The sequence below is a fragment of the Saccostrea cucullata genome, unplaced genomic scaffold (assembly GCF_032062105.1).
Source record: "Saccostrea cucullata isolate Sc308-1 unplaced genomic scaffold, CSIRO_AGI_Scuc_v1 ctg4101, whole genome shotgun sequence".
NCBI lineage: Eukaryota > Metazoa > Mollusca > Bivalvia > Ostreida > Ostreidae > Saccostrea > Saccostrea cuccullata.
Genome location: NW_026931572.1, coordinates 21,041 through 47,125, shown reverse-complemented (window position 1 = coordinate 47,125; position 26,085 = coordinate 21,041). Strand labels below are relative to the sequence as shown.

Genomic DNA, 26,085 nt, shown 5'->3' with positions numbered 1-26,085 from the left:
ATTATCCTCCAAAATTTATTTCTGTATAAAGCATTTTACAAAATTGAACAAATGACATTCACTGAATGCTATTACAATAAAAAAAAAACAAGAAAGATTAAAAATAACCATTTCTGTCTTTCTTATGTAATTAACAGATATGTATTGGAAGCGGGTTATTTATACATGTGTAATAGAACAGTAATTACTAACATTATAGAATGAGACTAGCGTTAGAAGAAAGTACAAATATCATTAAATCTTCAACAAAAAATTAATATACAATGTATATAATCCTGAATGTGTGCTGTGAAAACAGCTAGAATAATAAGGAACTTAAAATTGTATAATGTAATCTTAGATTTTAACTTCAACAGCAATTTTTCTAGATCCCTCATAATGTCAATTTTCGAAAAGATCTCATCAAGTTCTTTTTCATTCATCTTCCTTATGCCCAGTATTCCAAAAAAAAAATCAAAGGCCTGAAGGGCCTGCGAGTTGACTCGCTCGAGTTAATTGAGCTTTTTTTTCATACATTTGGACACCATACCTTATATTCAGTTTATTTTGCATCTTAAGAAATTAAATATAATATGTCTCCATGTTCGGTTAAAAAATAACGTGTATATTGCCTTTCCTATTTAAATATACAGGTTGGCACTAATTGGCTTCCGTACATATTATTGTGAAAAGCAAAAACCTGGATTCCATAATGAATTTAAGGTTTCACAAAGGTCAGCATGTTCAAAAATTTATTTTTACAATTGCTCCAAAATTATGTGATGTATAAAATTAAAACATTTACAGAGTATAAATATATCATTGATTAACAGATAGAAAGTGTCAATTGAAAACAAATATTTGAAAAAATATGATTTGAGAAAAAAATAAATTAAAAATTTTGCAGATATTTTTTAAAAATGCACATGTTTAATGCTGTACTTTTAGTGAAAACCACAATTGTAGAAATAATAAATGTTTATCAATGAAGGGCAAGTTGGACGTGAATGGTCTCTGAAAGGCTGTCATTGAAAGTATGATATGTATAAAGACAAAACCCCCATAAATTCCGCCATTTGCAGTGTGCTTTCGGTTTCAAGTCTTAACATTTGGACAAAATAAACAGGGAAAACAACTTTCCAGAGGTTATCGAAGTCCTACTTGCCCTTCATTGATAAACATATATATTTTGTTTCTGCAATAATGCATTTCACTAAAAGTTCGGATGTACTTAGGTGTATTTTGTAATAGTATATGCATTTTTAAAAAATAATTTTTCTAGATAAATATTCTTTTTTAAGTATTTGTTATCAAGTGATACTTTCCATCTGTTAATCAATGATATATAAATTTATAAACTGTAAAAGTTTTCACATTATAAATCATATAGTTTTGGAGGTATTGTAAAAATGAATTTTTGATCATGCTGACCTTTGGTGAAACCTTAAGCATACTAGCTGAAGTGGTCAGTGTTAAGGAGTAATTAGTTTAAAGATTCCCACAGCAAATCTGGATTTTAAAAATACATTTTTCAAGCACACTAGCTGCAGTTAATGAGAGCAGCAGGTGTTTGTGTTACGGAGTATTGTAGGTCAATTATACATAAACTTCAGATGGGAAGATTAGATCCGCCTAACATGCTTGAAGTTGAACATATATTCATACGCAGTAATTGTACATGTACAATTAAATACTTAATCAAAAAATTCTTTAAAAGCATGAAGACATAAATAAGGTTACAGTATGAAATTTTATACAGTTTTTGCCTCCTAGTTTATACAATCACTCAAATAAAAGCATTTTTGCTAGAACTATCATATCTGGCGTATATGGATCACCTTGATGAATGCGTGGAAAATTTTACAGCTCTGAAACGGCTGCGTCAACAAAGAGTAGCTCGCTACGCGAGCCAACTCAAAAAAAAGAATTATACAAACACACACAAGAGACAACCTTATTATTCTATTAAAAACTACATTATTATACATAATTACTGCATAATTATAAACTGCCTTGACTTGAACTTAGCTGTACATTTATATGATTTAATATATGTATATATATACATCTAATGACACAGTGCAAAATTACACAACAATTAACTCTTCCACAGGTGTAGCATTAACTATATCAAACATTTCTTAACCAATTCATAGAAATGTACAAAATTTACAGATCTTAAAAATTCAAATGTCCTTTCACTAAAGACAATCATTCTTTCATCCTAGTCTATCTCACAACAAATAAAGTAAAATATAAAACCAAACAATGTTCAATATTGCAACATAGCTTTAAAGACTTCTCACATCTCAACAAAATTAACAGTTTGTGATAATATACGCCAGTATCAATGAAGTAGACCTTGTCCTATATATAGAACTTTCCTCTCTGACTAGGGGGCGTTTCTCTCTCATCCTCTGCGGGTGGACGGGTGGCAACGATGGCCTCTGGGCCTCGTTGTGGCTGACTACGCCCTCTGGTGGCCGTCCTATTTTGGTCCGAGCCAGACGACCCCTCCTCCCTGATCGGGTCCAGATTGGAGGAACTGCTCTTTGTGATGTTGACGGAGGGGCGATTTGGGGAGGGGGAGTTATCCCTGAAGCTGTTATAATCCTCAGTCGGGTGGTACAGCTGTCGATACTGATGGTCGTCTATACTCCCAAACAAGGAATTCTGGGAATGAAAACAGACATATTTTATAGTCTTACAAAAGCATCTCTCTCAAACTAGATGAACTTGCAAAATATTAAATTTTACATAATGAGAACAATTCAAATAAAATATCATCAATTCAGAAGCTATAGAATTTGATTTGGTTTTAGCAATCAAAAACACAATTTTTTTTTATTAGTTTCAATTGTAATGAGAAGCAAAATTGATGGAGAGGCTGTATCTAATAATTTCTTTACAGAATAGGAGTTCCTTATGAAATCACCCTTCAAGTTAAATATATTTAAATTTGTTCACGTAAAGATACTTTTGATGTGTTATGTGTATTAAATAAGTGTTGTAATATATTTACCCCATCATCACTGAGAGCTGGTACCAAATCATCTGGTTCATTTACAACGGGGGTGGCTTGAAACACAAACAACATAACCCAGATAGGCAGCAAAAGTTTGAGAACCTACAACATAAAAGAACAAACTAATGACTTATGATACAACTAATTTTGTATCTTAGTCAATATATACCTTTGTAAGTGGAAATTTTAGCGAGACACAATTTTAGCGATATTTCTTTAAAATTGGTATTTCATTTTTAGCGAGATGTAATTTTAGTGATTATTTAAAAAAAAAAACTAAAGAAGCTATTACAAATAAAGTGCAAAAATTTTTTAACGATATTCAATTTTAGCGATCTTGGAACCCTCGCTAATAATGCCAAAATTAAATCCTCGCTATAAACCAACTTATATGGTAAATGTAAAATACAACAAGTACATAAACTTGTCAAATAAAATAGGCTAAATAACCTTGATACAAGAATTTTCAGTTTTCATTGCAATTTTTCGGTTTTGTTTACATGTACTTGCAAAATACTCATAAAATAAAACTCATATTCAGATCTTGAGTGCTTCTATTTTACAAACATTTCCTTGTTGTTTTTCTCTCTCCATACTTACCATGAATACCAGAAAAACAGATGAAAAGAGCTCTTCTTTGCCACCCTGAAAGAAAGAATGTCAACATATTACAGTAAATTTGCTACCAAAGCTAATAAAGACATACAAACTCCCCTACAATGTGCACAAAAGATTTTCAACCATGAATCAAAATTCTGGACATTTCAGTAAGCTCAGTATTTTGCAATTTATTCAGACACTAATATTCTTCATTCTCTCTATATATAATAACTCATTAGGCCATGCAAAGTTAATTACTTGGTTCTCAGTTTTGGTTTTTTCAAGAAATATGATGAGGGAGGGAGGCATTTTTTTTTCTTTTTTATTGCCCCCAAAACATGATGAGGCAGCTTTTTACATTGTACAAAACCTCAAAAAATGATGAGGGAGGTGATTTGTTGTTTTTATTTTATTGATTTAGCAATAAAAAGGGTCAATGAGGCACCCTTGGAAGAGATGAGAGAGGGCCTGAGAACCAAGAAATTATTTTTTTTTTTGCCTTAGATATTTTCATTTTGATCTTTCTGTAAAATGTATACTTACAAATATGTTTCCACATCCATTTGATTCATTTCCAACTGTAATGAACAATAACATTATTGATAAATGAAAAAAAAAATCTTTATGATCCTTAATTTGAAAGTAAATGATGTTATTAAGATACTTACTTATCTGAAGTGTTAGATCATACATGAATCCGATGAAGGCTGAGATTTCAAAAACAATGATGATGCTGAAAAAAAGAGTAAAATATTCTGTAAAATCAAGATATTCAAATAAACATCAGAATGATATGTAGGGCTAAGAAGACAATTTTAATTTATATATATTTATATATTATTATTATATATTATCTATACTGTATTGCTTTGATTTTTTTATAATTTGAATTTATATATGAGATCTCTGAGAATGTCAAAGTCAAGGTAAACATATATTCCTAAACATATTAAAAAATTCCTCAATTTCTCTCCCTAGTTTGTTTTAGTAGTATTTCATTAATTTTGTTAATATATATCCCACTTAATGAGAAATGATGAAGATCCAATGTGATCCCTAATAGAGTCTACATGATAAAGCACCACTATGATGCCTGAACCTACCACCAGAGGTCTCTCTTCTGAGACCACCTGACAGAATCGAGGGTACTGATCTCATTAAGGCGACGAGTGATGTAGAAACCAGCGACCATAAATAACTGAACAGTGGCAAACTCTGCCCCAGATAACTCCAACCAATAAGGCTCTGAAACGTAATCACGATCATTACCATTAATTTTTAAAGAAAAAATTGCAGTAAATGTCAAAAATGGAATTCATATATCAAAGTCAAAAGAAAAGTCATTTATAAAGACTAGGGATGTCAACGAGTACCCGGTTAACCGGGTACTCGATCGAACGTCCGAGTATCGAATACTAAAATTAGTACTCGGTTACTCGGATGTATATTTTTGAATATTTCTAAGCTAATTCATTAATGCATTAAGACATCGGTTTTAAACAGAAAATATTCATTGCACTTGTATATACGGTAATTAGGGTTTCCCACACCTCTAAATGACCGTTATCGCCTGTGGCAGTGTTTATACAGTAATTATCGTGACCAAGCACTTGCTACCTGGCTTTTCTCACCTTCGATAGTCTTCTGCCCTTATTTTTGCTTTGCTTTAATGATTTGTTTTCATTGAACATCATTTAAGGTCAATTATAATTAAATAATTTAGATAAATTTGTCATTTCTCCACGAAGCTGTAAACTCTCGGGAAAAGAGACAGATGACAATACACGTGCGATCGTTGATATGGTTGCGTTTGATTACATGCAAAGGCAAATGGTTGAAGGCAAAGACTTAAAAAAACTGATGTCCATCGTTACACCAAACTACAACATACCGTCCCGTAATGCTATTAAGTCTAGGATCGAAAAAGTGTAAGAAGATCGTAAATCCGCTGTTTGATCTTGATCAAGTTGATACTGTAGCTCTGACGATTGAAACTTGGACGTCAAACGCAACCAAGAGTTACATTACAATTACGATGCAGATTATTTGTCTAAACAAAAACACTGTGAACCATTTGTGATTTGATTTTGTGTGTTTATCTGATGAATAAATTGAACTTTTAAAAAATGTTATATTTAAAAATTTCGTCGGGCAAGAAGTGTTGATAATTGTTAAAACAGAAACACATTTGCGGGAAACCTCCCATCAGAGCAAGAAGTTTAATTTCTACCATAGTTTACAATATGTTTTACAGTTATCAATTTACTTTTTCATATTTACACTTTTACCGAGTACCCGAGTACTCGTTCGGAAAAACGTCCGAGTAACCGAGTATTAAAAATTGACCGATTTGACATCCCTAATAAAGACCTTATTAGAGGTAGATGAATATACTGATAAAAGTTTAGTGTAAAAATGTTTTTTTGTTTTATGACTCACAAGTGAAGAAAGATTATGATCAAGCTTTAAATTTATTCCATCAAACCTAGCTATTGTTGTTGTAATGTTGTTGTTGGGAAATTGGATACTATACTACGAAAGTTCTATGCCATTTGAAAAAGCTTATTAATAAAACCTGCATTATACTTAACTTTTTTTAATTCAAAAAGTTATCTTAATTGGAATGAATAAATTTTACATTTGCTAAACTTTTTGCAACTAATTTTTCTAATGTCCTTTGTGACACTCACGTAAACATTCTGTGATGGCAGGTTCTACATTGACTATTCCAAGGGTGGCTATGACGGTGAAGTAAACACACACCAAAATCAGGAATGGAATCAAAAACCTATAGACAGCAAAATAAAGCACTCATCATCAATTTTCTTAAAAACTTTACATTAATATACTCTATCAAGGAATGGTTTTTTTTAAAAAACCTTTTGAATATACTTTTTAAAATTATGTGACAGTTAGACCATTTATATTGTTAAACTTTGAAAATTATACAAGAAAAAAAGCTGGCGTTAATGTTTGTCAAGAAACATTACAGTGATAAGCTATTGCATTTCTTGTATGAGCCTGATAAGTTCTTGTATGAACCTGACAAGAATGTGTTAAAATAAGTTTATCAATAAATCACCATTTAGTGAGTCTTTCTCTCCTGAGAGCTCTAGTGGCCAGCGTCCAGTAGAAGTGACACATGACAAGGAATTGGATCAACTTCAGGTACTGTAGGACAAAGTCCATCTGGGCGTACTGGACCAAAACCCAGTGTACACCGCTAAATTATATAAAAAAAAACATTTTACTGTAGGACAAAGTCCATCTGGGCGTACTGGACCAAAACCCAGTGTACACCGCTAAGTTAAATTAATAACACAAAATTTTAAGACAAAACTGAATTTCCATACTTCAACTCCTCTTCTCAATTTATATGTATATATGCATTGATCTAAATTAACAATTGTGCTCCATCATTGACTTACGCAATAGTGCACTCCAGTGAAGCGGTGTAGAAGATCACATACTGGTGCCACGCTGGGTGGTGCATTAAGTGGAGTCGCACCACCTTAAATATACAGACTATCCCCGTAACAACTGCTAGGAAAGTCAAAATAGAGCTCCTAAAAAAGAGAATGTAAAAATACATTAAAAGCAAAGTTAAGTTTCATTTTCAGTGATCTAAGCAAAAAATTAGCATGCACTTCACACATCTTTGTTTTGTCCGGAAAATTGTGCTATGACGACAGCTTAAAGTGTGGATCCCAAATTCAGATATGAAAGATGAAAAATGAAAGATTCTACAATTTTAGTTTGAATCAATAAACTAAATAGAAAAAATATAAATGCATGCAGTCTCTATAAAAAACTAGACTGATTCTGAAAGTTTTTGAATTTACCCACCTTATGCATGCCACTGTGTTGAAATTAATTAAGCAGCCAGCCATTATGAAGTCTTTACTCGGGGTCGTACTGTTAGACATGGAGGTGTTTCCTACTATTCCCAACATGGTTGTTGTTTGATTTAATACTGTCTACATAGAATAAAAGTAGGGTATACAGGTAAGTAATATACTATTAAATATATATGTCAGCATAAGCACTTGATATGTACAGTCCAGTCCAATACGAAAAATCGTAATATTACTAAAATTCGTAATATAAGCAATTTCTAACTCTTCTAAGAGTTACTTTCCTTTTTTCTGATACAACCTCCTTCAGTTGTTATGTTTCATCAGAGATTATATGTCTCTGGTTTCATCAAATCATCGTGGATATGCATGCATTTTCTTTGTTTTGATGCATTTGATCCAAGGGCATGCAGAGTCAGAGCCTAGTGAAAGTTGTACAAGTTATATCCCGTAACATCTCATTGTTGGAGATGAGGGTCTAATTTTCAGGGAAGACTTCGGGAAAAATATAGGGAATTCGGGGATTATAGAACACTGTGACAAGTTTGAGGATACATTGAAGTTTTATGGAAAATTGTTCCCATCCCTGGGAAAATTCTTATATAAGAATAATAATACAAAATTTTAACTCACCCATTACTATTGTTACTTTCTTTTTGCGTTTTCGTACTTTTCGATAGACGTCACTGACCAAAATGACCACGTGATACTACTACCATTGGGGCATAATGTATTTCTGACGTCATACTTTCCTTAACATCATTCAGTTTCTTTCAATGCTTAATTATATCTTACATTACGAAAACTCGTAATATAGTCTCTCACAACATGCTATATTACGAGTTTTCGTAATTTAACTATATTACGAAAAATAGTAATAAAAGAATAATATTACGATATTCTGTAATATTACGATATCTGGTAATATTACAATTTTTTGTAACATTACGATTTTTCGTATTGGACTGGACTGATGTAGATCTACAGCTACAGTTAAAAAAAAATATATATATAAATTGTCATTTCATCAAGCTCTTCTATAAACAATCCCTCGATAAAATTATGGATGCTAATATTCATGTGACTAATTTATAACTTTTTTCTTATTTTAATTACCTGGATAAAATGAAAGTTGGAAAAATTATGTAAACATCCGGTCAATATTGTTTACTCCTCACGCGAGTCAAAAATAGATTCCATTTCGAAAATAACATCTTAAGCTTAATCGAAACATTGCTGCATATAGTCATAAAAATGAATTTTATGCGTCTGTATCGTTTCTCCACTTGTAAAATCTAACGATAAACAAGGTCCCTGAAACAAAACCAAAATTCTGTTGCTGTACTCAATGTCATTCTCGATACATTATTTTCCGGAAGTGATCTAGAGTTATGGCCCTTGGTGCGACAAACGGTGGCGCCAAATAAAAAAAATCAAAGTACTGAAAGTACTGAAAAGCGGTTAGCGTGCTTTCATCGAATATGTACAGTGTACAATAACAAAAAATGCATTGAATCATGATATTAAAGTAGGCATGCATATCTTTTTCCAGTGTCATCAGCGAAGAAGCAGACACACTGAATTTTGTAGTACTTAACTAAATGGTATAACCAATAACATCCCAGACTGATGTCACAAATGTTTGTTTCAATATATCAACCTGAGATTTTCAGTTTGAAAGACAGGAAGTTCAATTTCAAAAATTTCTCCCTAATTGTCTCCATTGGTGGTGTCCAAAAGTGCTCAGAACAAAAAACAAATTATGTTGATGTTGCAAATTTAATTGGCTTTCATGCTCTATTGAATCTGAAATTAGGTAACTGTAAAGGCTACTATAGCAAACAACTCAAAAAGAAAATAAAATGATAATTCAAATTCTTTAGATTAATTGATTTTGGAGTACTGTACATAGATCTTTAGCTGGCTAGTCTGAGAAAAACGGATGGACGAGCAGAGAATTAATTAATTTCAGAGAGCTGCAGTTTCGTAGGCTCACTGCGGGTCAGCAGGTGTGACCTGTCATTGGGGATGCTTACTTCTCCTAGGCACCGGAACTTTCAAGGATCCGTTTTTCTTTTGAGACCGATCACTGTTCATTCTGTATTTTGATACAGATACTGAGTACATCTGTTTATTAATATTATGAACTATTTCTGTCACAGGAAGAAAGACAATTAAACAAGATAATAAAGTTTTAAGAAATGTACATTATTGACTTTTCATACACTTAAATGTTCGAATGAGTAAATGGTATATGACAATTATTTAAAAAAGAGTCTTGAACGATATGTATAAACGAACATATACCGAGTATTTGGCAAATAATTTTCATGAAATATTGTAAAAAAAAAAAAAAAAAAAAAAAAAAAAAAAAAAAAAAAACGTGTGAAAAGGAAAGTTGTTGTTTAATCCATCAATACTAGTATTTCAAAAATTCAAAGGTTCACTAAAAGTCAGTGTATAACAAACAATTTAATTGTCCATTGCAAGAATTACCTAGGTATCATTGTCACTTTCTTCAATATGTCGCAAAAGCAATACATTGTTTTCGTTTTTTTTTGTTTTTTTTTTTTACTAAAAACAAGTATGCGAATTTCTATCAATATGTCTGTAAGCATCTGTATTTTAATTTTTATTTCTTCTCAAAGGCTCAAAATGATAATTAACAAATTTGACAAATTCAAATTTAAAAAGTATTTTTACAACTTATACCTTGCAAAGGAATTTTGCAAACTTTCAAAAATAATCATTCATTAGATATAATTTTCAATTTGTGCTTATCGTCAAGGTTTTTCATGCCTCTTTTTTTCTGTGCATATTTTATATCGGCTGATTTTTTTAGAAAAGGATCGAATGCCGATTAAATTTCTTTCTCCAATTTTTTAAAATTAATTTTTGTATTTTCAGGCTCCCATTATTTTTTTTATTAAAATCGTTTGTAATAATTAGACTGAGTACAGAATTTATCCCTGGAAACAAAGCTTTTATCATCTTTTAAATTAAATTTCAATTGAGAAAAAAAGGAGAAGAAAACAAACGTTTCATTATGGAAGTAATCCATAACTGTACAACTTACAGATGTATTCAATATTTTTATATAAAGGCTTTCTTCGTGTACCAGTATTAGTTAAGTTAATTAAAGGGATGCCTTAATATTTTGGAAAATGAAACTCGATCGAGAGATTCTCCGATGTTTTGCAGTCGGTAATAACCTTCAACCCCTTTAGCCAGTAATTAACCCGTCCTCCCTGTGCCCAGTAGCATAATTCGGTCAAATATTTATTGTTCATGAGGGGTGCCTTATAATTAATCACAGGCACCTGAATTTTTATCAGTCTCTAAATTAGCCAAATATCGAAACATTCTACCCCCTCTATATATAAATACACAAGGTGTCCAACGCCATTTTGACCACCTGTTCGATTCAGGCTTCAATTTAACACATAAATCGGAAATGCCTACTGGTTTTCGTGTAGCATTGGGTTCAAATATGATATTTCTCGCTATACATTTCTTCCTAAAGTTTAAATCTAACGCGTTGATAATGTTATCAGCTAAACTTCATGCTGACTCAGGGTCCGATCGCCATCAGCTGATGTCACGGAAATTTAATCTCGACACCAAATGCTCCTATACATAAACTTTTTTTAATACAACAATTATAAATTTATTTCATTGACAAACAAAATCAGAAAAAAATTAAAAAACCGAAAGATTATGTTGTTTTGATAGTCTTGATTTTATTTAACATATGTTATATGTGTTAGAAACAAATCATAGGTACTAGGTAGAGGCTTTGTTGAAGTTTCCGTTGTCGATAGGTAGCGCCTTATGGAAGTCCATCTCCCAACCATTTATAATTGTCTCTACAAGTGACAGCTGCTTTATTATTAATTATAAATGGTTGGGAGATGGATAAAATAATAAGATTAGTTAAATAATGTACCTAGAATTAAGGAGTGAATGTAGTTAATTGACCGATGCTGGAAAGTGAAGAAATTTTCCCCAAAAGTGCGCAACAAATGTTGCGCCGTAAATTGCACCTTTTTTGCATTACGGGATCTGTAGCGTTATGGTCAAAGACAAATATATAAAACCATAACGCTACAGATCTGCAGCTAAGCTTGTCCCTATGCTGAAATCTCCTTATAATACCATGATTACACCCCTTCTTTTTCTGAAGATCCGTTCCCATTTTTAACCTCAGATTGTAGCAGTTGATTACAAATGTTTACCGTCGGTGTATTTTAGATTTTAAATAATGTCCCCAAACCCACCAGCAGTCTAGAGGCTAGGCAACACCTGGAACACTATAGACATCAGTAGAAAGATAAAAGTCTCCCTTGCTCTTTAAGAGATTAGTCCTCACTGTATTGTTGTACGGATGTGAGAAGAAGATTGAAATCTTAGAGAGAAGTGCACCAGAAAGATCCTTAAAATCAGATGGCAGCAACATATCATAAACAAGACATATCTGGAGATGACAGAAGCAGAAAACATCAGTAGCGAAATGAGGAGGAGGAGATGGAATTAGATCGGCCATTTACACGGTACTTAGAAAGGCCAGTTCCCACGGATGACTATTTTATGGTTTTAGGGTGGACGTCTGATTGGAGAAATAAGCGAAGCCGCCCAAAGACAACATGTAAACGGGTGTTGGAGGTTGAGCGAAACAATGCTGGCTGGAACTCCTACGTTAGAACATGATACGCCGTGCAGCAGCCTCAGACCGGACCAAATGGAAAAGAGATGCCCAGGCTCCTGACATGGAGAGAATGATGGTTAATGGAAGAAGGTAGGACAAGCTAGGGAGAAGGTGTTAACCAAACTCGTCCCGAAATTTGTAACTTATTTAAAACATTAGATAGCAGTTTCCGCTTTTATAATATTTTGGCATGAAATGCTTTAACAACATATGATATTATACATAACATTTTATTAGCAATTGTATTCCTTTAAAAAGTGAATGTCATATAATATATGTAACATGTACATGCACTATACTTTCCTCACTTAAAATCCCTTTAATTAAAGAAAAATTATAAAATGCCTGAATAAAAAATATCATTTTAGCTTCATTGCAAAGTTATTAAAAAGTTACAGTCATCACGTTTATCATAAAACTTTGTTGTTAGATTACCATTAACGTCTTTTTCAAATAAAATATCTAAATATGAAACAGATGTTTCAGATCCTGTTGTTTCTTTTATCTCAAGCTCACCAGGATATACATAAGAATGTAAATAAGCATTGATAATTGACAATATGTCGTCGACATATCTAAATGTCAAGTTGAAGGTCACAGCTAGTAACTTTTTTCTTTTTAAGTATTAGATTTTGGACAAACAGATTCTAATTCATATGAAGACAAAAATAGGTCTGCTAATAACGGGATGCAATTGGTACCCATGGAAATTCAGATTGATTGTTCGAAGACCTGGTCTCCAAAAACCACGTAGATATTCTCAATCAGAATCATCTTTTTAATATGAACTTCAAAGTACTTGTGTGTATTTATGTGTACAATAAGAATGTTTTAAACAAAATGATATTGCAAATGATCAATGACAAGGTGAGTAAATTAAAAAAAATTGTTTAAAAAGCAGCTGTCAATTATATCAGAAAGCCTACTGGACTTTAATTTATCGCTGAGAATGGATGTGTGTAAAGCAGAAAAGCCGTTGGTTTTGGTAAAATCTTTTTGTTTCAAAATTTCCAAAAATTCTTTGGGAATTTCAATTTAAGCATCCATATATAATTTACACCACTTTTCGAATATATTGTTGCACAGCACTCCTTATGTTTTTTCTTCATCTACTGGTTATATTTTAGGTAAGAGTAAAGAAAGAGGCTTGATAGAACATTAATTGGAACCTGCTATGTACCTTTGTTTCAAATGATTTTTATGAAGTTTTCGATTCCAGTAGAGATGTGGTAATTAGACAGTAGTGAGGGAAAAACTTCAAGAGTACTGTGAAACAATATAATTACTAGTATTTAAGAAGTGGTTCGAATAAGATGTTGATACTAAAAAATTCCAAAGAACTTTTGGACAATTTTCTAATCACACGATTTTTACCGAAATCAAAAGCTTAAAAAATATACCACTTTTCAACATTACACACAACCATTCCCCACGATAAATTAAAGTCCAAGCTTTTTAATATTATTGACAGTTTTTTCAATTTAAATGGCGTTCGTAAATTAACTTTCCTGGTTGTTTATTTGCAAAGTTATTTTGTTAAAACACATTCTGATAGCACACACAAGTACTCTGAAGCTGACATAAAAACGACGATTGAGTGTCTGATTGACAGTATCTATGTGGTTCTTGGAGACCAAGTCTTCCCCCAATCTATTGGAATTTCAGTGGGTACCAATTGCATGCAATCTAATAGAAATCAGATCCTTTACGCTCCTGCATTTTGTTATGACGCTATAGAGGCGTTATAAAAATATCTTTTTCTTAAGAACCACTACACCAGAAAGCTGAAACATATATCGAAGATCTAATTTTAATAAGATTGGTTCCAATTGCGGTCGGTTATTTGCAGACCTAATTTTGTATCATATGAAGCAGAAGTATTGCAAAATCTTATGCATGAAAAGAAGAAAACACTTCCTTGGCCTTCAACTCGACATTTAGATACACCTACGTTGTATTGCCAATTAACAATGGTAATTTCCATTTCTATGTCAATACGATATATCCTGGTGAGCCTGAGATACCACAGAGTCTGACGCATCTGATTCATACCTAGATATTTAACTTGAAAAAAAAGCGTTGATGGTAATCTAACAATAAAGCTTTATGAAATACGTGATGAATTTAACTTTTTTTTTATCGTCAACTACCCTTACTTATGCTGCAATATATCTTCATCACCTGCATACGGAGTTTATGTATTTCAATTGATTCGACACGCAAGTGCATACCATATGTTTGAACAATTTCTAAAAGGAGGTAAATTACTGACAAACAAGTTGATGAAACAAAAATATCAATAGTCATCATTTTGTAAGTTCTATGTTCGATACAATGACATTGTCAGCAAAATACAATACAATCATTAAGTCAGATGCTGACTGACCTTTTTCATACGAATTGTTACTCTATTAATTATACCCTGAATTGACGACGGATTTTCCATTATTTCCTGATCATGACAAGGAGCACACGGCGGGAGTGACAGCTCTGCAGGGGATTCTCACTCCTCCATGGTACCTGATCGCACCTCTGATGTTTTGGAGGTCCGTGTTTCCTCTGTTTCTATTTTGTATATCGACTCTGATATTGAATACTGTTCGTTATCTCCATAACCTTCATGCTAGCAAAACATGGAATTTTGCACTCTAATATAATCAGGGTATGCACATATACTTGACTCTCATTAATGTTAGGTGAGATTTATATTTTTTATAGGTTTAAATTGTATATCAGTTATTGTTTTACGCGTTCGTTTTAAATTGATTGTCTTTCAGGTTAATTGTTACAATGTAAAATTGATGTTTATCGCAATATTCTTTCTGTTGCACTTGGAAATCATTTTTTCAACATGACCACAAATGGCCAAACTAAGATTGTAACCGTCTACATTTAATGCTTGATTCTTTGAATATTGCCAGGGATGTCTTTCTTAAAAAACATTTATTTGTGAAAAATGTAACAAAAGGTGTTGCATTCCTAACATTTTAAGCAACGGTTTTGGGCATAACTTTTTTTTGTAAATTGACAGTCAATGAGAAATTTTGCAGATATTTAGACACCATGTAAAGACGAATGATGAGGATTAAATTTCTCGTTTGAAAAAGTGTATAGATGTTAAATGGAAGAAATAAATGAATGAAATAAAGAAATGCTAATGATTACTAGAATTTATCCGTATTCATTTTTATAGTACACTAAGACAATACTTTGTTCATAGCCCTGGAATGCATATTCTTACACTATACATGATATAAAGAAGGCGAAATGTATACATGTATTTAACACTGTTACAACTATAAATTCATTCAAGATTCAAAACAGTTATAGTTTAATGAGGAATGCGTATAAAATCATATTTTTTGTATGATAATGCCAATGTGAATTTTCTGGGGTCTATAAGTAAGATGAGTATATATACACTAGTTTAACTTCGTTTTGTCTCATCTGGCCAATGAAGGTTGGAAGAATTTATAGCAATTTTCCCGGACTAAATATGTGAAAGGATTTCATATAATGTATGAAAATTTTTGTGTCACAACAATGATGAATTAAAAAGTTACAATGACAATTAAATCAGATAATTCAAATTTATTATACACGTATTTTTGAAGGGGGTAGACAAATCAATACAACTCTCATATATCTACTATTCATGAAAAGAGCATGAACAAGCTTCAACTTGTCCAATTTAAATCTACCTGCTATTTCACAACTGACTGACTTAAATCTGTAGCATTGGAATTTCATTTGAGATAAGCTCATGTCAGAACTCGTCGTATGGAAATTGAACAAATTGTTTTCCTTATTTCAACTTAAGCCACGAACTGTACGAAATGTTGGAGCATATATCAGTTATCAAAATACTGAAAAAATCTGGATTATTTTATCCAACAAAATGGGGTGTCTTCAGAAGTTACTGGAAAAAGAAATCGAGGATACATTTTGATACTCTACACGAAGTTCCGAATTTTATTTTATCAATGACTTTGAGAGATATACGATAATTACCATTAAAGGAATATACATAATTTCTAAGAAGAACGCCATGGATTTTTTTTCTACATAGATGAAGTACGAAGAAGCTTAATGATTGGTCTGAAATATTGGTTAATGTCTAGATTTTCAAAAATCATTCTTATTCAAATCTATAATGTTTGGATATTAGTGGAAAAAATCTTGCAATGAATTGGAATTACGAAAATCAATATGTAAATTGTTTATTCAGTGTGTGTCAAACATTCTTGTGAGACTTCCTGAAAGACTCTTATGTACGCATGCGCTGATAAAGCATTTTCCTTTTCACTTCGAGGCCAGCGCGGGATTTGCCTTTGGTTAACCTGATTTCTGATTTAGGTTTGAAGAGATACTGAAATCCAACCACCTCTCATTGTTTGGATATTGCTCAGCCCTGTGTCGACAACATATTAGCAATTTATTTGTATAATAAAAAATTGCACTCATCCATTTTTCCACTTGCCCTTCTGTTTCCAGGATGAACAACATAAAGATTATTGTCCTCTTTGTTGGAATTTATTTACTGACAAGGGTACGTATGTTTACGAAAGACAATACGAAGCTTTAATCAAACATTACTGCACTGTCCTTAAATGGCTTCACTGTAACAAAGGCTAGGGTCAACCAGCCTTTCGATGAACATTTTCCGCATATCATGTTTGAAATAAGAGGCCTCATGTCCACAACACTTACCTGAGAAACATTGGCCCTGCTGTATTTAACAAGATACAGCTCATGTTATACCTATCATGTCCCCATCCTACCCCCTGGGTTCATGATTTGTACAAATTGTAATCTACACTATCCTGATATGCTTCCACATTGCCCAGTGGCTATTATTTATCTATTTCTTTCAGGACAAAAAATGGTGTCCCTGCATTATCCCCAGAGAGAATAATTTAAACAATTTAGAAATCTACACTACCATAGTAAACTACCACATATGTGTCAGCTTTTCTGGCCCAGTGACTCTTAAGGAGAATATCATTTAAGATATTTTTCTTTATATTTCAATGTAAAGATTAGATTCCCTATTGTGGCATTGCCTTACCCTCGGGGGTCATGATTTAAACAATTTAGAATTTACTCTGCCATAGCATTCTCCCTGATACCCTCATATGTTTCAGCTTCTCTGACCCAGTGGTTATTTGAAAGAGATTTTTGAGGATTTGTACTATATATTTCAATATACTGGTAAAGCTTGCATTCCCTATTGAGGCCCACACTACCACTGGGTGTCATGATTGTAACAATTGAGAATCTACACTACCCCGTGATGCTTCTGAATGAGATTCACTTTCTCTAAACCAGTGGTACGAAGAAGATAAAAAATATATAAATCATGATCACCTTGGGGGGAGTGTGTTAAAATTCACCCCCCACCTCAGTTAACTTTTAGTAATGATCTGATATGTGCTTTTTCCTAGCCGATGTGCTCAGATGAGCGCTGTGGCCCCTGGGCCTCTTGTTTTATAGAGTGTAAATGTGCATGGTTATTTTCTCTTTCAGACTGAATGTGCAAAGGACAATGGATTATTTTTCTTAGGAAACACTACCTCAAGAGTGTCAACGAAACTTCCAGCAACACAACAACATATTACCATAACCACCCAATCAAATGACATAGCAGCAGGGATACGTTTGCAAGCTAAAAGAGACAAACATTTTAAAAAGTGGGAAGCAAAGATGGTCTTGACAATTGGAACATTGCTGATCTTCGTCACAATGGGTGTTATTGTGTTTTTTATAATTAGAAAATTATAAAAGATGGATTAATATTATGATACGTGTATTTTTTTTATTATACAATTTATAGCTCACCTGATCTGAAAGATCAAGTTAGCTTATCTGATCACCAAATGTCCGTGGTTCGTCCGTCCGTCTATAAACTTTTCATATTTTAAGCTTCTTCTCAAGAACCAGTGGACCAATTGTAACCAAACTTGGTAAAAACATCCTTGGGAAAGGTTTAATTTGTTAAAATCCCTTCCAGGGGGGGGGGGATAATCATAAAAACACGAAGATAGGGAGGGGTCATAGAAAAATCTTCTTATCAGAAACCACTGGGCCAGGAAAGCCGAAACATATGTGGAAGTATTCCGGGGGTAATATAGATTCCAAATCATGACAAATCCTCTCGTGGGTAAGGCAAGTCAAAACAGGGAATCCAAGTTTTACATTAAAATATAAAGAAACATTCTTTTAAAATCTTTTTCTTAAGAACCACTGGACCAGGAAAACTGAAACTGAAACATACGGTAGTTATGTGGAACTTTTCTGTGGTAGCGTAGATTCTAAATTTTTCAAATCATGACCCACATGCTGAAACTTGATTGGAACATCTTTGGATAGTGTATATTCTAAATTGTTCACCCCCGGGGGGTAGGGCGAAGCCACAAAAGGGAATCAAAATTAAACGTTGAAATATAGAGGAAAAATCTTCTTCTTAAGAACCACTGGACCAGAAAAGCTAAAACATATGTGGAAACATTCTGGAGAAGTGTAGATTCTAAATCGTTCAAATCATGACCCCCTCTCTTCTGTGGGCAAGGCGAGGGAACATGCTGAAACTTGTATTAGAGCATTGATACTTGGATGGTGTAGATTCTAAATTGTTAAAATCATGACCCCAAGATTAGGGCGAGGCCACAAAAGGGAACTAAAATTTAAAACTGTGAAATCACATATTTTTGTGGGGTCAAATTTTCGTGGTTTGAGTAAACACTCTTGGTTCGTGGGATTTGGATTCGTGGATATTGTTGAATAGTTATGTATTTAACATTTAACATTTCAGGGTGGACATGAATTTGTGGGTCACTTTATACCTCGAAAATAACAAAATTAACCCACCCCATGAAAATTTGTGGTTTCACAGTATTAGAATATAGAGTGAAAATCGTTTAAAATCTTTTTCTCAAGAAACACTGAACTAGGAAAGCTGAAACTTACATGTATGCGTTAGCATCCAGGGGTAGTGTAGATTCTATATTGTTAAAATTATGATCCTCAATCATAGGGCAAGGTCACAAAATGGAATCAAAATCCAACGTTGAAATATAGAGGTAAATCTTCATTTCCCCCTCAAAAACCACTGGACCAGGAAAGCTGAAACTTACCTGGGAGCATTCTGGGGATTTGTAGACTCTAAATTGTTCACAGCATTATCTTGGAGTCTTGGTGGTACCACGATGAGGAATCCAAATTTTACATTGAAAATGATATGAAAATAATTAAAAATCTTTCTCTGAAGAACCATGCACTGGATAAAGAAAGTTGAAACTTATCTGAAAATATGATGAGTTAGTTTACATTTAAATTATTGAAATCATGACCCCGAAGGTAGGGCGGAGCCCAATAGTGAATTTTAGTTTTACATTGAATTATCAATGAAAAATCTTTTTAAATCTTCATATCAAGAACCAATGGACAAGGAAAGCTGAAATATACAAACATCCTGGGGTTGTAAAGACTCTAAAATGGTTCACATAATTACCGTCGGGGGTAGGACGGGGTCACAATAGGGAGTTCAAACGTTACATTGGAATATATTGGTAAAATCTCTTTATATATTCTTCTTAAATTAAGAACCACTCAACCAGGAAAGCTGAAACTTATGTGTAGGCATCCTTGAGTAGTGTAGATAGATTCCATGTTGTTAAAATTATGGCCCTAGGGCATAGTTTTGGGCCACAATAGGTTTTTGCAAACGGGGATATGGTGGAGAACAGCAAAGGTTCCTAAGTTGAGCATTGTAGCCAATGGGTCTTTAAATTAAATTAAAGATTCATTAGAAATAAAAGAAAAACCAATATTTTATAACTGAAAATATTTACAAATTTTATATCGGTAATTTTAAAGACAACATGTGCATTTTTATTGTTGTTTTTCGAACAATTTAAAAAAAATACTTGAATTTGAAGAACACAATAAAGTTATTACATAGCCTTTTTTCTACCCTTTTAATTAAATACCATGCATGTTTTTAACATAGGGTTACGGCGGAATTAGCCTAATATATATCCAAACTCGTCTATGATGTGGTTTTAAGCATGAAATTAAAACTCTACTTTTAATTTGAATGTAATAAGAAATGACAGAAGTAGTATTATTTTTTCTCCAATGTTTACCATGGATATAAGTCATCTGTTATTTATTTTATTCCACGTTTACCCCTTTATCCTGTGGATATACCTCATGTGATATCGTTTTCGTATCCTACAGTTGTGACGACATAAAGGATTTTGCTACAACGTAATTAAATAAATAGAATGGAGTCTCATATATACAAAACTGTGAAACATTGATTGTGAGGTATTGATTTGAACATATCTTATTGTTTAGATGCTACAACAAAAAGATTGGAGACAAGTTATTAAAACTTGCGTTTATCATAGAGCTTGGTTGTGAGATTACCATTAACTATAAAACTATATCTAGTATAACTATATATAGTATAAGTTAGATTAAAACTCGTTGAATTAAAATGCTTGTTTAAAAGCTGTTGGTCCCCATTATCTATTTAAATTCTATGACATGATATTCGTTCATTATAATTTTGGTTTCACCAGTATGAACAAGTCAACAAAGATTACATTCTATTAATTCCGTAGACAACATCAGAAGATCTGCAATTCAGACTTCCCCAAGTTTTGGTAAAAGAGCTCTGTCTAGTAAGTGTCAGAAGGATTAGATATCAAATTATCGATCATAGGTTTAACAGTTTTTCACATAACATTTTGAACACATGGAATCCACAAAGGAATCTTCAAATATATCTGTAATAGAATTCTCAATTCTTTCCATTTTTGTATGAATTATTGAATAAATTTTGCTCCACAGAAATATTATAGCAAAGAGGAACTCTAACATCCTTTTAACATCGATTTCAGAGTACTTTATTTAGTCTAAGAAGGATTTTAAAAAATAATTTTATATGTAACCAATTCCATTTTACAATTGGACATTTCCGAGTTTCTTTTTTATTCAGGAGTCTGTAATCTTTGATGTAAAAAAAAAAATCCATGTTCTTAATTTTATTTTCTAATTTAAAATAGTTTTATAAAATTTGGAGAAGTGATTTTTATGTTTTTGACGAAGAAATGTTTAAAGACTTTTTTTTTATTTTACAAAAAAGTTTTTAAGGTTTTTGAGAATCCATATTTGATTTACACAATTTTTTGATGATGTAGATTCACAATGTATCTTAAATCTCCTTTGCAAGAGTTAATATATCAGGATAGGAATACCTGACCCTGAAATAAATCTTGGTTAGAAAAATTATATATATATTCATTAAATTATGAGAAAAATGAATACGATTGTAATGCTTCAACCTTGAGCGTGTGACTATACAGTGATGACTTACAAAATCTTGAAGGTGTCACGTGATATTATACCGGAGAGTTAGTGTTGTTTATAAAACACCGGTATTACTCCTCAGGTTCAAGTAATTACTAGGCATGACAAAGGTAAGTCAGAGTACTATTGTTTACATTGACGTTTGAATTTAAATCTCACTGATTTTATGATGTGTGTAACATAAAATAAAGTCCTAACTTTAATATGCAGACTACTTTCGAATACATAAGATTGTATACAGTAGATAGATATCAATTAGATCGATCGGCATTTAGTTAATAGCATTTAAACGCATTTCATTTACCTGTTTACTAAAAAGCTAGCGGTATAATGTTTTAACGTATTCATACACTATATAATTACATTTCAAAAAATGAATTAATTATTGCATATTAAACAGGTGAACAACCACTGCCTTTCGGCCATTGTCCTTGTGATTCTACCTTTATTTGCATTTGGCCAGGTAAGTTATTAATGTCTCGTAGACCAGTCATGTGATGTTTATATAAAACCAACCATGTGGCCTTGAAAACACGTGGGGCGTCAATACGATGCTATGTGATTGGACCGACTTGGAGTCTATAATTAATTTCACGAATGCAGCTATCAGATTAATGCATTTCTTAACCGGACCGCTGGGATAATTTTCATAAATTATTTTTTCTGGCACAATATGAAGTGTTCAATAATTAAAAAAAATGATAAAATGGAAAATAGATTAATGTGGAATAGATTATCATAATCGCGACATCATATGATTAGTTTTAGTTTCATTGACTGTCAGTTTTTTTTTTGAAAATTATTTCATGTTGTTTTGGATAATAAAAAAAAAATTAATATCACTGAAAATAGCCCTAGGACCAATGTAAAGACGAATCTGATCAGAAAGTATAAAAAAGTACATATTAATTATGGAGAATGTGTATCAACTGACATCTATGTGTAATATTACATAAATGTCAAATGGCATAAAAATTGTTTCGACGAAAAACATAGTACTCTTAATTAACAATAAACATTATCGTTAATAAGGAGATATTAACGCGGAGAAAAGATGATACTAATGTCTGGAATAATGTTATTTTTGATAATTAATAAAACATAAGGACTGAAATCAAATGTAATAGGTAATTAATAAAAAGGTATTAAAATGTATAAGCTACAGAATTTATATAAGAAATTTAAACTATATATTGAACTCCTCAAAGTATTATCTAAATATTCACCGTCAAAAATAATTTGAATAAAATTAAAAATAAATCATAAGTTTTATATAATCATACAAAAATTTAAGGACCATTGACAAAAGCATGCATGGTTTTCCCTCAATATTTTGATCTTTCTTCTTTTATTTTCCTTTACAGACCAAAACGTGGTTATTTGCAGTAAGTGGAAATAGGCGACCCTGGAATTTTATGTGAGAATCATAGATAATTTTTTGTTAATGAAAAGTGGAGAAAAATAGTCCAAAAATCAGGACATAACAATAATAAAAGAATTGCTCTTAATTAATCAAGACTTTACTCTTTACGGAAAACAGAATTTATGAAAACACACAATGTTATAGAAATGAAACTTAAGACAGATTATTCTAAATTAAATTAAAGGAAGGCACATTTAATACTAAATTGTATTGATTCTTGTTCAAGTGGCAGCGATGGGGTCTTGAAGGGAGCGGATCTAGATTTGATACAGGCAGGTACGACAAATTCTTTTCATAATTTTTATATATTTGCTTCATAAAGTACATGTACATGTAAATTTTACTACCTATATGTACTAGTCTAATTAAAATGTATAATATCAATAGTGATAATTAATTAGATTACTAATATATGCTTGATGAATTCACTTATTATTCCCCTCTAGTATGTTCAATTGCCAACCAAAAATGCGCCACGACGTTAGCTCCTATAGAAGCCTGTGTACAGACCATTCGTGGTCGGTTTTACCCAGGAGAAGGTAAAACATGATTCTTTATCAGATTATAAAATGCAATAAAAGATACACATGAAAGAGAAACTTAAGTAGGTGTTTAATTTCAATTCAAACGAAATCTAAAGCTTTTCTTTCTGTTTGTCATAATTGTTATTGCATCACATAAATCAAAATCCTAACAATTAATTGCAATTGATTAAAAATTGAAGAACAGATATGGAATTCGTATCTGATGATAAACAAAAAGGAGAATATAATTCTTAAGAGAATTTTTTACTTATAACTTACAATCTGAATTTTTTACTTACAACTTACAATCTGAAATGGTCAATGAAATCTTTTGCACATAAACGTCCTTTATCACAATAAACACTAGGCCTGATGGGAAGATGGTTCGATGCCTGTACTGGATATGTGAGTTCAGTGGACCGTGTCAATGCTTTACAGTTCACTAACGCTATCCGGACTACCACCTCAACATTTACGGTTCTGAAGGGAAATCCAAAAAAGTTTGATCCAGAGGCTTTACAGAATGCTGTGATAGGTAGATGGAGCATTTAATATATAATTTTCTGTAGGATGTTTCATTCACCGATATTCATTGTTTGACTACTTGCGTTATACATGTAAGTTAATTTAAGTTTTAAAGAAATTCAACGAAGTTTTGCTCTGCCATCAGGCGGGGAAAATTATTTATAAAAATTCAGTAGAACCGCTAAAATATGTAATGTTCTCTCTAGCTTTTCGTGTAACTTAAATGGCATATAATGCACAACAACTAAAGATAATGTTATATTTACCAAATGCGTACATCATCTCACTATTATTTTATTTTTCCCAAAGAAAACCGAGGTCGTTAATCAATAGATTTCTTGAGCTATCAATGAAACATCTAATTATTATAAGTATTATTGTTGCCTATTTGAAAACTATACTACAGTGAACATTTAGGGTCCTTATTCCCACGTTATTTGATTATCTATATAAATATAATGAACTATCTTTGGTAGTATGTGAATTAATGTTGCATACAGTCACCAGTACTGTAGAAAAAAATACATAACCCCGCTAGTGCTGTAGGCGAGTTATGTATTTTTTCCTACAAAAGCTGCAAAATTAATGTTAAATATTAGACTTACACATATACGAGGACTATGTGTTTCGAATTCTTTTATTGAAATGAGACATCTTCTACTTTAGTACACTTGAATGGAGCTTTTACAAATGAACAGTGTGCAATAAGAATCGGCTTAGGAAAACCAAAGCAAGTCATAGTAGCTTCAGGAATTAGAGAGGCCAAAGAACTTCTTCTTAATCAAACTGTGAGCATTTTAAAAATTACAATGATTTTAATATAAGAATAAAAATTCTTAGCTTTGTCATAAATCGTTTTTTTATTTTCATCTTTAATTTATAATTTATGCATCAAAATTTAATACAAGTGAACCAAAAATTTGCATAAATTTTTAAAGTTTTGATTTAAAGTAATTTTTTTTTTTTAAAAGTTATTACATAAGTAAATATCCTATGAAAATCCAATGAATCAAAGTGTTGTTACAATCGGACGAGAAATATATAAAAAAATTATTAAAATATTCCAATTATTAGATTAGAAAAGATGCTTCTTCAAATAAATAATTCTTGAATTTCACATGTTCCAGGCAGATGCGTTATTCTCCCCTCGTACAAATTTTAACGACCTGGAGGTTCTACCTGGCCGGTACAGGTGTGACATCAGTGGGGTAGGTATGATGGTCAGGAAAGACAGTGACCTCCCGGCGTGGTGGAACACCGCCTTTGAGGAGTATTATTTGTCGGGGGCATACAACAATGCCTGTGACCAGATCAACCAGAAATACGGAGGTACAGAGTCATGTATTTCTACTGTAATTATACATCCTTATTTTATGCCCAAATTCAATCATATCGAATTAAATTAAAAAACATGATATTATATATTATATGCAACTCATAAAATTCCAAAAGGCAACTAATTTGAAAAGTCTTGAGAGAGAATAAAATTCAAATTTAAAACATTAGGCTATAAAATTTTCGTACCTGCTGAAATAGGCCCTAAAACGTAGGTCCCCCTGCTCAGTTCACGACTATCGGGCCTGTTTACTCCGCTACAAAATGTAGTGCGTTGCATACGTAAAGTGAAAGTAGAATAAATCGTAATACTGTGAAGCCTTTAAAGTGTAAAACAAACAATTTTTAAAAGGAATAACCATCTGAAGGGTTTTATAAAAGATAGAGGGGGTGGAGGGTGGGTGCTGAGCAACATTAACTGCAATTTTATGCGATATATGATATAAAAGCGTTTAACATTTATAGATTACGTTAGGTGACCTGTGGTCTCCCGTAAGATTTTATTCAATTTAATATCATAGTACACATCAGTAGGGGACAACAGTAACGTGATCAGAGAACAAGTAATATTGTAAATCTGTAGGGGGACCAGAGGTCACCTTATATTGTACATCAGTAGGGGGACATCAGTAGGGAGTGCAAAGGTCACCTTATATAGTACATAAGTAGGGGGACCAGAGGTCACCTAAAACTGTACATTAGTAGGGGAACAAGAGGACACCTTAATGTACACCAGTTGG

The 26,085-nt window shown here is 32.3% G+C and overlaps 2 protein-coding genes across 2 annotated transcripts; one reads left to right on the top strand and one right to left on the bottom strand.

The window, feature by feature from the left end:
* Window positions 1–2,105: 2,105 nt before the first annotated feature.
* Window positions 2,106–8,738, bottom strand: LOC134233018 (uncharacterized). Its single transcript, XM_062715018.1, has 11 exons — window positions 8,575–8,738; window positions 7,451–7,581; window positions 7,033–7,170; window positions 6,687–6,827; window positions 6,295–6,392; window positions 4,708–4,849; window positions 4,273–4,337; window positions 4,148–4,182; window positions 3,605–3,649; window positions 3,002–3,106; window positions 2,106–2,652 (listed from the first exon to the last, which is right to left on the bottom strand). The coding sequence occupies exons 2-11, from the start codon at window positions 7,555–7,557 to the stop codon at window positions 2,347–2,349; spliced, it is 1,182 nt and encodes a 393-aa protein (XP_062571002.1). The 5' UTR covers window positions 7,558–7,581; window positions 8,575–8,738; the 3' UTR covers window positions 2,106–2,346.
* A 12,901-nt stretch (window positions 8,739–21,639) lies between these two features.
* Window positions 21,640–25,824, top strand: LOC134233019 (uncharacterized). Its single transcript, XM_062715019.1, has 9 exons — window positions 21,640–21,648; window positions 21,921–22,001; window positions 22,903–22,955; window positions 23,188–23,237; window positions 23,408–23,500; window positions 23,853–24,020; window positions 24,677–24,798; window positions 25,138–25,339; window positions 25,811–25,824. Exons 1-9 carry the CDS (start codon window positions 21,640–21,642, stop codon window positions 25,822–25,824), a joined length of 792 nt encoding a protein of 263 aa, XP_062571003.1.
* The last annotated feature ends 261 nt before the right edge of the window (window positions 25,825–26,085 follow it).